At 41.4% G+C, this 14,830-nt stretch overlaps 1 protein-coding gene across 2 annotated transcripts in view; it reads right to left on the bottom strand.

The window, feature by feature from the left end:
* Positions 1 to 1,562: 1,562 nt before the first annotated feature.
* Positions 1,563 to 14,830, bottom strand: part of LOC134561933 (discoidin, CUB and LCCL domain-containing protein 2-like) — a 42,794-nt gene continuing 29,526 nt past the window's right edge. For both annotated transcript variants that reach the window (XM_063419298.1, XM_063419299.1), the window contains exons 9-15: positions 13,713 to 13,837; positions 9,764 to 9,911; positions 9,178 to 9,348; positions 8,108 to 8,201; positions 7,686 to 7,735; positions 6,674 to 6,811; positions 1,563 to 5,603 (exon numbers count right to left, since the gene is read on the bottom strand). In XM_063419298.1, the coding sequence (XP_063275368.1) occupies positions 5,161 to 5,603; positions 6,674 to 6,811; positions 7,686 to 7,735; positions 8,108 to 8,201; positions 9,178 to 9,348; positions 9,764 to 9,911; positions 13,713 to 13,837 (1,169 nt within the window). In that variant the 3' untranslated portion in view covers positions 1,563 to 5,160. The remainder of the gene's footprint in view (positions 5,604 to 6,673; positions 6,812 to 7,685; positions 7,736 to 8,107; positions 8,202 to 9,177; positions 9,349 to 9,763; positions 9,912 to 13,712; positions 13,838 to 14,830) is intronic.

The raw sequence follows: 14,830 nt of genomic DNA, 5'->3' as shown, positions 1-14,830 counted from the left end.
GATTCTAATCTTGGCTATTCCTTCAGCTGAGAGGCAGCTGCTCACCTCAGTTGCAGGTGACTTTATTGGATGATCCAGCGCCTTCTTATCCCACACTCACAGCTGGGCCATTGTGTGACTTTTGATGCAGGGGGGGAAATATCACAATTCCTGAAGGTACAGCAGTACAGACCATATCTTTGAACCTACTTTAGAGAGGTTATAAAGGGAAGGTGTAGAAGGGCTTGAGACAGACCTATTTCTGTGACTTCTGAAAGAATATTTGAATCATCCATCCTTTGTATCAGCTGGTTTAGATAGGGATCAGGTTCCTTATACACACAGCACTGATTCTTTTTTTTGCACTAATAAAACTCAACGGCTTTGGCTTATTTCAGAAAGCCTCATGTACTATAGCATAGTCCAGAATGAAGGAGCCTTCCTGAGCAGAATGGGATTCTGGCACTCAGCCTGTTGCTGCCAAAAGCTGGGTATGGAGAGCTAAAATCTTAGGAAGCTGTAGCAGGTTCAGGAGCAAGGCAAGTGATCTGCAGGTACTTAGAAAATTATATAAGACTTTATAGTCCGTAAATGACTTTTAGGAATTGTGGCATTGTATTTGTGTGCAACCTGACCTGCAGCCATTCACCTTCTCCTTCACCTGCACCCTGACCAGTCTGGACTCTGTCTTGCATCAAGCCATGTACAAAGGGAAAAAAGATAAAACATCAAAACATTTTGAGTTTGGCTTTAGGGAGACTCTGATTGTGCTGTAATTTGTTCATAGAGTGATGGGGGTGTGCTCGCTCTAGGTCAGGTCAGCTTGCAGACAGGACACTTAAAAGCTGTTCTCATCTTCTGATATTCAAACATGAATGTAAGTAGGAGTCTCATCCAGTTCCCATGCAATACTGTCATGACATGCAGAAAACCCGTTTCCTTTCCTTTTTCAAGGCATGAGAGACAGCCTCAGAATGAACTTCTGGTTATGCCAAAATCTGACACCAGTTTCAAGTTTTATAACTCTTTTTGGATGAGAATTTGGTTACTGATCATGTGTTTTCATAAAAGTGATAGTTGTGCATCTCTCAAAGTTGAGCCACACTACTTTGATTACATTATCAGCAATTGTTTTAATTCTGACCTAAGGAGCAGACAACTCATAAAAGCTGACCCTGGACTATCATGGGCAGTAGAATTCCTTAGTACTCATCTCCCCACAGGTCAGCATCACCTGTTTTAATTGTGTGCATTTCTCTGATGTTTTAAGAGACACTTGAAGTGCCTGGCAGAGCAAGAGGAGCTTCTTCCAGCTTGCAACGAGACACTGTGAACTCTCCCTACGCTTACTCCTGAAAGAGTAATTATGGCTGAGTTCTTTGTGTGAGGCACTGCAGTGCTGGAATTCATACGAAAAGGAGGAAAAAGCAGAAGCAGCATCAGCTTTGCTCAGTAACTGGCAATAGCCATGGTCTAAGTGAAGACTGAACATGACCCTCTGTAATTCACAAATAACCCTGGCATTTCCAGACTGCAGATGAATTAGATGCAAGGCAGGTGTTAACTGCAAACATGCCGAGTAATACGTATGTACAATTTATTTAAAATACTTTTGAACATAGAAAACCCCCTCACTATTTATACAGTCTAAGTCCTAGCAACATATACAAATACTGAGCAACTACAATACATGCTGAGGTAAAGAACATACATTCTGGGAGAATACTCAAGCCAAACAAGATTGAAATACATTTTATATACATGTCTTCATATATAAGAGAGACCCATGAAATGTACCTTTGCTTTATTGTACACAGGCAAATTCTAGTCAGTGTCATGCCATTAAACCCAACTGTTACATGTTCAAATGTATCTTAGCCCTACAGATAACATGTCCAGGAGCAAAGCCTGGGACCAAATTCCTTCCAAAAAGGGGCTTAAATTTTAAAAACATTCATTTCTTTAATAGCTCATGCTCCTCAGATAATGAAGTTGCATTATGTTTGCTTAAAATATAACCCACTGTAGAGAAACTGCTTCATTCTTATACCACCTTAGCCTTCAGCTATCCACAGTTCTACCATTCCTGGTCTGCAGTAAAAATTAAATACTGCCTTGGACGCATCCATTTATTTTTATGGTAGATTAATTTTTCTAAGCCTAAAGTGGTCCAGGCTGAGAATGGAGAGGATTCTTAACTTGGTTGTAGCTGTATTGTCACATCTTAGTGGAAACGAACAACTTCCCGCTCCTTGAAATAAAATCAGCTCAGCTAATTTCAGTCATAGTTGCTGCTGGTAGCTAAGAACAGTTACTTACCTGTTCAAGCAAAACTACAAAGATTGCAGACTATTTTTGTCAGGCAGAAAAAGTTGCAGTAACATCAAAAGTACAACTACAGGCAGGACTTTGCTGTTCACAAGTGGGTCTTACTTACCATCCTTACATTCACATTTAGGCTTAAGACACACAGCTCAAAAACAAATAATTAGAAAGTGTCATTCTCAGTGACTGAGAATGAATGATCAGGAATTGTAGAACTGGGGTTTAAGGCAGCACAGAGAATGTTCAGCATCCTTGTTGGGGACAGGGACAGTGGGACTGAGCACACCCTCAGCAGGTTTGCCCACAGCACCAAGCTGGGAGGTGCCAGCAGCATGCTGGAGGGAAGGGATGGTGTCCAGAGGGACTGGACAGCCCTGAGAGCTGGCACCTCGTGGAGACGGACAAGGAATTGTCCTGCACCTGGGTCAGGGCAATGCCAGGCTCACAGACAGCTTGGGCAGAGAAGTGACGGAGAGCAGCCCTGCAGAGAAGGACTGGGGGTGATGGGGGATGAACAACTCAGCATGAGGCAGCAGTGTGCTCTCACAGCCCAGAAAGCCAGTGGGATCCTGGGCTGCATCAAAAGGATCAGAAGGTGGTCAGAAGGGAGAGGGACTCTCCTCTGCTCAGGTGAGACCTTAGACCAGACCTGCATCCAGCTCTGGTGCCCCCAACATAAGGAGGACACGCAACTGTTGGAGCAAGTCCAGAGGAGGCCATGAGGTTGGTGAGAGGAGAGGAGAGGAGCAGCTCCCTCTGGAGACAGGCTGAGAAGGCAGGGGCTGCTCAGCCTGGAGAAGAGCAGGTTCTGTGGAAACCTCCTTACACCTCCTAGTATCTGAAGGGCCATAGGGAAGCCAGAGAGGGACTCCTTCTCGGGAACTGCAGTGACAGGACAAGGGAAATGGGGACAGACTGAAAGAGGGGAAGCTTAGCTTACAGAATAGGAAGAAATTCTTTACTGTGAGGGTGGTGAGACACTGGAACAGATTGCTTAAAGAAATTATGGCTACCCCATCCCTGGAAGTGTTCAAGGCCAGGTTTAATGGAGCTCTGAGCAACCTGATCTAGTGGGAGGTGTCCCTGCCATGGCAGGGGATTGGATTAGAAGATCTTTGAGGTCTCTTCCAACGCCAGCCATTCTGTGATTCTATGTAGTACCTTATTTTAGATGCTGAACAGGCCACAAGTGATTTTTGACTCCAGAGTTTATATCCAGCCCCTCTGCAAAGAGAGTTTCAAGTGGTAAGTGAGGACATTGTCCTGGTATTAAGGCAGGTGGCAGCCCCTTGAACAGCACTGCAGTTTCCATCCAGATATTGGCCAAGGCATTTAAGGACCTGGGCAGTAAACAAGGCTTTGAACTGCATCACAAACAAACAGTAACCCCTAAAGTCCATAAAACTGGGCTACTGTGTAGGGAGGGTCCCACATGTATCAACCGATTCAGCATCCTTCCAATAGTGCTGTTAAAATAAAAATGCAGCATTTCTATAGTGGGGTTTTCTCCTACTTAGGTAAGAAAGATGTGCTTTTTTTTAACAAGATAAAAAATGGCAAATATGGCATTCAGACTGTTTTCATTTTGTGATTACCTAGCTAAAATGAGTCTACATTACCCCAGTAAATGACCAACTGCAATAGTTTTCATAGTACAGAACACTGGAACATTCAAAGGATACAAACTCCAATAAATATGTCTGAAATGGACACTCTTTGGAATAGTACTGGTTCTTTCGCAAAGGCTTTGAAATCTTTCATGCTTCTAATAAGAACAATCATTAAAAAAGCCCTAAGGCCAGATTTGGCAGTTGTGCTAAAAAGTACCATATGTGCTAAATGCATGTCTAACACAAACTGTGCACCATTAGAATATTTGTGTGCTTCCTTAAGCACTCACAAAACTATGTACACATCTTTTTATGTATCAGCTCACACCTGAACACAGAATATGGACACTTTGGGGGAGGGCAGGGCAGGGCCTCTCTCAATTCAAGTCACCTCCAAGACCTGGATGCTTCTTGCACTGAGCATCACACAAGTCTGACTTGGAGGCAGATACTATTCAAGTGGCCCTCACAGCACAGGGAAAAATGTAAAAGCAATTGTCAGGTAGTTTGCTTGTGTCAATCTGAGCCTCCTGGATCCCTAGAAAGGAATAAGTCTGAGTGGCATAAGGAGAAGAGGCAAAAGAGACTGTACAGACAGCAGCTTCTAGTTTTGGAAGGCTAACCTAACCAAAAAGGCAGGAAAACCTTCTGAGGAGCACACAGCTGAAAAAACCCAATTCTGTTAACAAAAGCTGAAATAATGTAATTCAGAATCAAAACTATTTTATGCCATGAAAAAAGGGATTTTTCCCATCAGTCTTGATAGTAGCTTGTTAAGTCCAAAGTTGTGCAGACATTTTACAAGGAAAAGAGGAATTTTAGAAGCTGTGGTGCTTGCACAGAAATTAAGAGCTTTGGGTATTGAGGTGAGGTGTTTTCCCCCAAGAAATAGTACCATTAGGAAGAAACAACCGGTTTTTGTACCTAAACCGTTTCTCCCAATTTATCACTCACATCTATGAATTACTGGAGCTAATCACGAAGAGTTCTTCTCTCATGTCTGACAGACAATTGTACAGTAGTAATAAAAAAGTCCACGGTTTTGCAGGAGACGAGCTGTTAGTTGTACATACAGCTTAAGGAAAGCAGAGTTACTGTCTTCCCAGGCCTCCCACACCACATCTTTTGGTTCAACGTTGTATTATTTAAGACTAACAGTACCAAAACAATGGAATTAAAAAAGTGAAACTGTGAGCTTTATGGAACTGGCTTTTATAAACAAGCCACGGTTCTACCTTCCCACGAGCTAACTTTGCTCATCCTTACTCCTGGTGGGATGGGCCACGCTCTGCGGCACCTGGTACACGAGCTGGTCGGCGCTGCCCGGCGCCGGCTGCCCCTTTGGTATATCGTACAGTGCCCGTGCTGAGGAGGCACTGTCTGTCCTGGATAACAGCTTATTGCACGTTCCAACCAGTGGAGGAGGTTGGTTCCCTGCAGCTTTGAAGGTGGAAATGGAAGGAGCGCCAAGAGGTGTGCTGGGGTGGCTGGACATGTCCATGATGATGGGAGTGGCGTACTCGGGTGCGGTTACGGGCAGTGGCTCGGCATAGGCGTGGTAAACTTCTTGGATGGGGGAATTGTAGGGGTCCAAGTCAGCGTAACTGGCTTCCTTCCCTTCCTCTGGTTTGAAGGTTGATCTCTGGTGAAGCGTGCCCGCAATTCCCCCTACCAGGGGCTGAGCATATTCTGTGTTGCAAGCCCCAACAAAACAAAACATGAACACATTTAATGGATTGTTTTATAGTGGCATCACATTAAACACAACCTGGCAGTAGCTCCCAGAGATCACTGCTATCCTACATCAAACCAGCGGTCCATCTCTGTCCACCAGTGCCAATCACAATCCTTTTCCACCCAACAGGTAAAGCCACTGAGATAGCCACTGAAACATCCCCACTTGTCAGGTTTATACTTCTTCCCAGATGAGCTGCAACTTCCCATGCTTCAAATCTGCCTGAAAATGAAGCTTACTGAAATGTTCTCCTCTCAGTCAGATTTAAATAGAATTATTCTGCCTGGATCTGGATAAAAAGTGGTCCTTGGGGTGGAGGTTGTGTCCTTTGAGGGGGGAAGCCAGCATGCAGTCTGAGATGTTTTAGCTCAACAGATGATCTGAGTTACAAGAGCTGGAGGTGAAAAGCCTGACTAGTTGGGTCAAAACAGACAAGCAGCCAAAAGGAGAAAAGTGATTCTGCCTGCAGTGAAGCTGTAACTCCTGCACCTCTGCTCAATTCTGCAATCAGCAGGTAAGCACACAACCAAAGGCACAGCCAGTCATCCTCCCATGCCTGGGGCACCAGGGAAAGGGCATCTGCCACTATCCATAAACCTCCTTTTCCAGATCACAAGTAGGATTTAACCCATATAGTGAGATAGAGAATCAAGTGACACATTTCAGACTTGTGCATAAAAATATTGTGATGAAATTATTTCCAGTGCTTGCAAATATAACCAAAAGAATTCTTTACTCCTTTATGAGGTGTAAAAACGACTAAAGAACCTTTCAGTTACTGCATTAACTTGGGCAAGTCCCTATCTATAGCATATGAAATGAGAGAACAGACGTGAAAACGCCTGCATTTTCAGAGATATGCTTACCCACAGAACTATTCATTTCTCCTCTGTCCCCCCCCAAACCAGGAAATAACTAAATGTAGCCAGATTCCTGACATCTTTTGGCATATGTATCTATATATAAATATAAATATAAATATAAATATAAATATAAATATATATATAAATGGCCCACAAAGTACCTGCAGACTCTGTTTGCAACATTGTTGGGACTTCTCTTGGTCTTAGGTGACTGATTTCACTGCTGCTGTAGCGTACAGGAGTTTCTTCATGTTCTGCTGATTTGGTCGGGAAAAACTGCTTCATCCCTTTCCACCATCCTTCATATGGATTGTAAAAAACCCAACAAAAAACCACTCAAGATTGTATATATACTGTATTTTAAGCTACTAAAATATTCTTCAGCACAGCTTGTATTTTGTTGATGCAGGTAAGTAACTCAATAATCACTATTTTGAGTAATACCAAGACATCAGAGCTGTGAGCTATCTGAAGCAGACATGTAGCCAAAAAAGTGATTAAAAGGTTTCCTGTCTAAAGGGTAAAACATACCAAAGACTGGCTGTGAGCAGAGACATGGATGTGCAAGTTTTCACCAGGAGGCCAGAGAAGTGAGGCACAGTCACACAGCAGGACCAACCCAACTGCTGCAGCTGCCCTTTGCACCAGGGGCACTGCTGCTCTCAGGATCATTGCAAAGAGCTGCTTGCTGCAATTCTCTGATCTTAAGTTTATAGGCACAAGACAGCAGGATGGAAGATACACCTAAATCCCACATGCTTACCAGGGCAATGAAGACAAAATTTTTGACGGAACTTATATGCTAAGATCAAAGATTTTCTTCCAGGACAAAAAAGTACCAAAGGAATGGTTAAGAAATGTATAAATACATTCCTTATAAATTAATTTTCCCCCCTCATGTTGTATAATTAAGAGGTTTTCTACTTTGTTCACAAAAAAAACCCTGAAGTGGTCAGCTCAACCAGGAGACATAACATTTACTATTTCTAAAAAAAAGAAATGAGAGAAAGAAGGAGTGCAGTTAAGTTTGTGCAGAAAAGAAATTCAGTGTTTGCTATGCCTCCCTCAGTTAGCATTAGAGAAGCTTATGCTAGTGGAAACTGTAACTGCAATCTGAAATACACATTGACCAAAAAACATTGAGTAAATGGTTTCATAAAACCATTTTGTTACCTGCACGATCCCAGTAAGGTAGATCATACGTGCCCTCAGTTTTTTTCTTGCTGTGAAAAGAAAAAGAAAAGAAGGGTTATTTTAGCTAGTCTGCTTATCAAAAATGCATTAATTAATGCTCAGCAACTATCACCTTGGCTGTAACTGGTCCTCAAATTTAATGTCTAAGCACCAGTAACCTGGCTTGCCATCACCAGTCTGCTGCTACCAGAGAAACCAGTTTTTGGTCAAAGCACTTCCAATGAAAACAGTTACAAAAAGCTGGTTTGTCCTCACTAGTCAAGTGAAGTTTTTCCCAGAAAAAATGCAATTCTTTGCACAAGTGCAGACCACAGAGTTCCCACAGCAACACATGCAGCATCTCATTCCCCCACACCAGGCTAACATTCTTTTAAAGCACTTCCATCCCTCTCTTCATTTACCGGTTTCTCCAATGCCACGCACAAACTAAGATAAGAATCAGAGTAGTGAAGACCATCACCAGCACTGGAACCAGAACTGCTGCCAATGCCACATCTGAAAGCCATTAAATTAAGTGGTGTCAGACAGAAAGAGCTTCTCATAAATCAGTTTTTGATTTGAAAATTACTTGGGTAAAGAACACAGTTTTCATGTTGAGTGTCTATCACACCAGATCCCCCAGCTAAGCACTCTGCTGGATGCTCCCACAGTGCAAACTTCAATTAACATCTGGCTCTTCTACATGCATGCACAGCTGGTGGCTTTCCAGGGCTTTCCATCAAAATCAACCACTTTGTTTTAATATACGGTTTTTCCCTTACAACAATGTATTCTATTATTTAGGTGGAAAATCCCTTAGTGCCACCATGTCAGTTTGAACCTCCTTTAAGAAGTAAATTCCACAGTACCTTAACAGTTAATCCCAATCAGTCTGTGCTGGGTCTGTGTGTGATCCTGTCCCCTGCCATCCAAAGGACACTTCAGCAGTGCCCACATCTGCAGTGACTTTGCTCCCTTTTCTCACCACTTTCTTTGATAAACAAAATGATTATGCCAGGTGACATTTTTCAAATTTCATGTCAAAAAGACTGCTCCAGAAAAGATTTGCTACATCAAAGGGTTTTGTTCTAAGAAATTATTAAATAAAGCAGTTGTACCTATTGATTCAGAAGGGAAGTCTAAGTTACAACTGCTCCTTCTGACAAAATTTGTTCAGCCATTAAAAGCTGAACTCAGTTTGAACAAGTTCTGGAAGATGGAACTATATATCTATAAAATATATATTGTATATGCATTTATATTATATATATATATATTACTTGGCAGATTTGTTTCATTTCTGCATGCAGTATGCAACTACTCATCTTTTATCATATGTGTATTTAATAACTAGTAAATATTGGACATAAAATATTGATAATCTGCTGTAATTTGTTACGTTTTGAGAAAATTTCAATGCAGAAAGCACGCTTAATATATGCCAAAGCACTATAAGGAGTTCTAAACATTTCTACTGTTTAACAATGGATACCTTTGGTTACACTTGGAGTCACTGTAGTGTTTTTTATTTCAGGTGTGAAAGTTGTTTTATCTGTCTGCAGTGAAGTCTTCACAGAATGAATGAAGTCCTCCATGAAGTCAGCATTCTTCTCATCATTCTTGCTCTGAGGTGGTGGTGGCAAGGTGATTTTAGGAGCACGACCTTCAGAAGAAAAGAATTTATAAGATAAGTTCTTTGAATTGCTAGTTTCCTGTATCTTCTTTTCAGAAGACAGCTGGAACAGTTTGCTATAAAGCTTTTGTTCATGTTAATATAATGAGGAAATCCCCCCTCCTCCCACCATGAATCAATGACACAGAAAGCAACTGGCATCTTTTGAGACACTTATTTTGTAAATTACCTTGTGTACACCTAAATTCAGTATCTTCCTGGTTAAGTGTAATAACTTTTGGATAAACTCAGAAGTACCAGTTAAAGAAGGATCATGCAGCCAAGAACTACTTCAGACTCATTGAAAATATACCCATGATATAACTTTTAACCTTAGTAATTTCACTTACAACCTTAATAGTTTCACTTCTTGTCTTGCACAGTTGAAAGCTTTCAGTTCTCTTACCTATACTAAACTGACATCCTAGCAACTCTACTTTCATTGCAATTTTCTGGTGCCATTTTAAGGGGTTAATCCTAAAAAAACGTGCAATAATAGGTGGAATGAAATTATTGCGAACTTCCTGGTACAATTCAGTATTCCCTTGAAATATCTAGAAAAGAAGGAGAAAAAAAAAGAGAAACATTATGTTCTACAAATACAACAGCAATTAAGTAAGTAGTACCAATTTTGATGTTTTGTTTAGGAAGAATAAACAGTGAAGGATCCAGTTCACCCCAGAACGGCGCTGCTGCCTGCACTTGCCCTCTCCCTTGGCCCCATTACATTTACAGCTAAAAGAAAGGTGTGAGCCTGTATGCACACAGCCACACAGCTCAGAGCAAAGGTACCATGAATATCCTACTGATGCTCCCCAGGCAGTGCTGCTGGTGCACACTTCTCACACGTTTATGGCACTGAGACATCTCAGCTTGGTCCTTCTTGGTATTTTGCATTTACTCTTCAAATATACGAGGATTGCAAGGAGTTGTGACACTGTGCAAGCAGGAACTGAGCGGTGCCTTCACACAGCCCAGCAGGTCAGCACAGCCTGTCTGAGGATGGTATTCATCAGAAAGCACTGGGAGGCACCTCAAGTGTGTAACCACACTGTCCTCTCGTGGCTGCTGCCTACAAGTGCTGAGCCACAACAAAATAGAAGAATTTGGGTTCAGGATGTGAAAGCTCTCCTCAGTCTCACACTGAGCCACGAGGTTCTGCAAGAGAAGGGCGCAGGCTCTGCGTGAAGGATGAGCTCAAGCTGGTCCTTCACTGCCATCCTTGCACACACAGAATTCATCAAAATGACACTACACGAGTCTGGTTGAAGTTTAAAGGCAGTGAGTGGAGGCCCTGTGAGATGCATGGTAAGCACACTGACAGACTTACAGACTTACAGCCACCCATGGGTTTTCACCCCCGAGCTGCTTAAAACAACCCAGCAGCTTGGCCCAGTACTCCAAGCCTCCCCGTCCTTCAGGACTGGTTTGGCACCAGGGTTTTGGTAAGAAGTGAACTCCCTCTCCAGTTAGTGCACAGCAGTGGGGCTTTGGCCCTGCACAAGCAACTCTGTGGAGCTGCTGCAACACAGGTCACCCCTGGGATGGCACTAAATGAGTTCTTTCTTTTGAAAGTACTGACAGACACTGCAAATCATGGTGGACACAATGCAGAACAGAATTATGGCACTTGTCTGAAAAAAGTCAATATTACAAGGAGTTTTCTTCTCACTCACACCACTTGGTAATCAATATAATACCTTCCTATTCTTAAAGACAAGCACTGCCTTGTGTAACAGCTGATGTGTCTGCATAACACGAAGCAGTCAAGAGCTTTTAGCACATCACTGATCAATACAAATCACTGCTCTTTCAATCTTGATACACAAGAGAAGAGATTTCTGTATTGCACTGCTGAGTTTTGGAACAAAATGTCTAGACTATCCCTACAGGTCTGAAACAATTCTTCTAGTAAACTATCCATTCAAAACAAGTCCCTTCTCTGAATTTAAACTCTTCTTGTTCTTAAATATATTTAGTAGCAACAAATGAAGACAGTAAATGCAGGGGCAAGCCTATGATGTTGTTTTGGAAATAAATGAATAACACCAAGTAGTTAAAGTTCAAGTGCCCACAGCAGACTGGGCTCCAATTTACAGCCACTTTTCCCTTAGTACTAATTTTTTTTTTTTAAATGACAGGCTTGTAGCTACAGATCTCACCAAAGAATTTCTTGTTTTGGTAAGAATGCCAGTGAGAAGTAAAACAGAGGTGACTTCCTGAGGGGATGGCCCCAGCACAAAGTGCTGTACTGCATCCTTGCCCATGCTGTGCCTGCCAGAGCCCAGCACCAAAGAAGACACATCTGGCTGTCCAAGCAACACATGCAGAGGTTGCACATCAGGGACACAGATGCCCAACTCTGAGAGTTGAATCTCTGTCAGGTTACTGAGCGTGTAACAGCAAGGGCAAAAAGAATCAATGCTAACTCCTACCTTCAAGAAAGATTAACAGTAAAGATCTTTACTCCAGGCTTTTATCAGTCAAGCTTTTGATGTCCAGTGTTACAGAAGTAACTTCACTTTACCTGCAGCTCTGTATTTTTTGTTACCTTAATTTTTGCATTAAAAAAATAATTTGCTTCTGTTACAATACAGTAAAAACTTTTTAATTAAAAATCACTTTTGTGTTCTTTTTATTATCAAACTCTTTCCCTTTCCCTCTGTGCTGTTAAACAAAGCTTTTCCAACACTGCAACTCTGATTTGTCCTTTTTCCCCAATTCAAGCATTTACTCTTTTTTTCATCCATGAAAAGTTAAGAAAAGGTTTTCTTGAGTACTGCCTAATCTGTAAAAGACATCTGCAGAAAGGACTACAGGAAAATCTTCTAGTCTCCTGAAAAACGTCGGGAATTCCAAACATGTTTCAAGAAAACAGGGTCTAGCACCTCCCACCTGGTGTGGCATGGAAAAGGGAGAAGCCTGCAAGCAGATGCATCCAAAAGCAAATCTGTATCAAGTGAGGTGATGGCAGATAGAGAGAAAATCTGCTATTTTGAACCACACTGAACCATTTTTTCTGTCATTTAACTACAGCTGCCAGTTCCTGGGTACCTATGATTCCTCATGCCCTGTCCCTTAATGTCACACAGAGTGCAAAGAGAGATCTGCTGCTGTGATTTCAGGCTCCACAATTTGTTTCATTCCATGAGCATGCAATAGGAACAATGTGCTCAAATTGAAGACAATAGCTGCAAAGGTTTTTAAAGGAAATTACCAAACTAACACTGAAGCCTAAATCTAGGCAGCCTGCTGAGATCTTGTTTTATGGCCAGAAGAGGGCACTCAAAACTAGCAAAATATGCTGGTTTCTTCCTTTTTTCTTGAATACTTCACCCCAACAGTCACTTTAGCTCACATGTTGGCTCAGACCCGACAGGAAATTCTCCCCCCCCCTTTCAAGTGTTTCCTACTGCAATTATGTTCAGTGTTCAAAAATCTCCTAATTTAACAAACTTCAAACCTTTTACTTCTTCAACAGGATGCTATATCCTACCTTGAAACATTCTGAACCCAGAGTAAAGAGAAGACCAAGGACAGGCAAAGTGACCATTCTTAAAACCTTCTGCTAAAAAACTACCAGATTAGTAGTTATAGTTACATGTACACAATACCACAGGCCTATAGAATGAAGGTAAATTACATTCAAAGATTTAAAAAAAAAAGATGGAAAATCTATTTCCAGTCACATTACTAAGAATCCTGTCATTTCTTTAAGAAAATCTGATCTGAACCATTGGGAAGACATGAATTTTCTCATTTTTACTGTCTATTAAATACTGCAGAGCTGTAAATATAGGGAAAATAAGATTATCTTGCTGCTAACATTAGGGACTTTTTCTGTGTGGCAAAACATTTGCAATCTGAACATAACCCCTCTGCAAGGGCTGTTCTCTTACATAAGAAATTTAATAGTACTTGGCTAAAAATTAAGTTTGACAGAAACATCAGAAAACATGAAAAATAATACAACTTGTAACATTTATTTTCTTTAACCACAAGAGGATAAGAAAGTAAAGCTTAGTTTTAAAACATATAACCTATTTTAAAAGAGATAAAATTACTCTTGAAGGGATGCAGTACCAGACAGCCTACCACTGGCAATAGAAATATCTTGTATAGAATATTCCCACTCAAAATAGTAATAAAAAAAAATTAGAACTCAATTTCAGAAGTGTTCAAATCTTTACATATTTGCATATTGTCATATTTTCTTCTGCTTATCTGCTTTTATGATTCAAAATTACACTGAAAATGGAAGTTATTTAATGATTCCTCACCATACCAAAATGACTTGCATTTACAATTGTGAAATCTCCACAGAACATACCTAGAAAATATGTGGTATTTTTTACCTTATCTTTACCCATGCCAGGTTCTCTGTACACTGTCCACTTCTGTGCATCATCACTGTATAAAATTCTGTAGGCTGAGACATAATAGTAGTGCTCTGCTAAAGTTGATCCAGTAGTTATAATACCTGTGAAAATTGAGATGCCCAGTTAGGACAAAATCTGGGATCACTTTGTAAAAATTACCAGATCGGTTTTTGAATCCAGAGCTGCACAGTGGAGACTCTTCACTGGTCCAGTGAGCTTCAGGAAGTTTATCCAAAGTGCCAGGGTCTGAAGCTTCCACAGTGACTGAAATTTAGTAAACTCAATTTACTTAGTTTGCATTTTAATTTTCATGATACAACCTTGCTGAGCCCTTTTCCCCCGTTTCTTGATGGGAACAGCCCCTTCATTTGACCACTCCTGTCTGCAGCTGCTGACACAGCTCTTCCCTGCTCTTGTACTGCCAGCCTAAAGGCAGCACTGAAAGAACTGCAGCTTCCTACAGCTGACACTGCAGCACAACTCACACAGGAAAGCTGTTTAGAAAAGCTTGTTAGCACAGGAATTAGAGGAGTAATGCAAAATCCAAAGATCCTCAGGGAGGTAGTAAGAAAGGCCACTGGTAAATCCAAGTTGCTTAATGACAGCAAGCCATGCTGCTGATAGCAGGGTATGCAGCTGAGGTTACAGAGACCAACTCAGGCATTTTGGAAAGAGACAAATGCAAACTGACCAGCGGAACGTGTTTCACAATAGCCTTAAAGCCCCGGATTCCATGAAGCACTCCATCTAAATCCAACTTAATTCTGATTTACATCAGATGACAAACATGTCCATTAACAACAGCAAATCACCTCTGAACGATTAAACCAGGAAACACCAACACTGGCACTGAAGATACAATAGCTGCATAGCTACCCTGGAGATTAAAGCCAAAATCCCAATGCCTCATGAAGATTAAAGCCAAAATCCCAATGCCTCATGAAGATTAAACCCAAAATCCCAATGCCTCATGAAGATTAAACCCAAAATGCCAATGCCTCATGGAGATTAAACCCAAAATGCCAATGCCTCATGAAGATTAAACCCAAAATGCCAATGCCTCATGAAGATTAAACCCAAAATGGCAACACATC

Source organism: Prinia subflava, chromosome 25, assembly GCF_021018805.1.
Source record: "Prinia subflava isolate CZ2003 ecotype Zambia chromosome 25, Cam_Psub_1.2, whole genome shotgun sequence".
Taxonomy (NCBI): domain Eukaryota; kingdom Metazoa; phylum Chordata; class Aves; order Passeriformes; family Cisticolidae; genus Prinia; species Prinia subflava.
The sequence above is the reverse complement of the archived record's forward strand: the minus strand, read 5'-3'. Positions and strand labels throughout refer to the sequence as shown.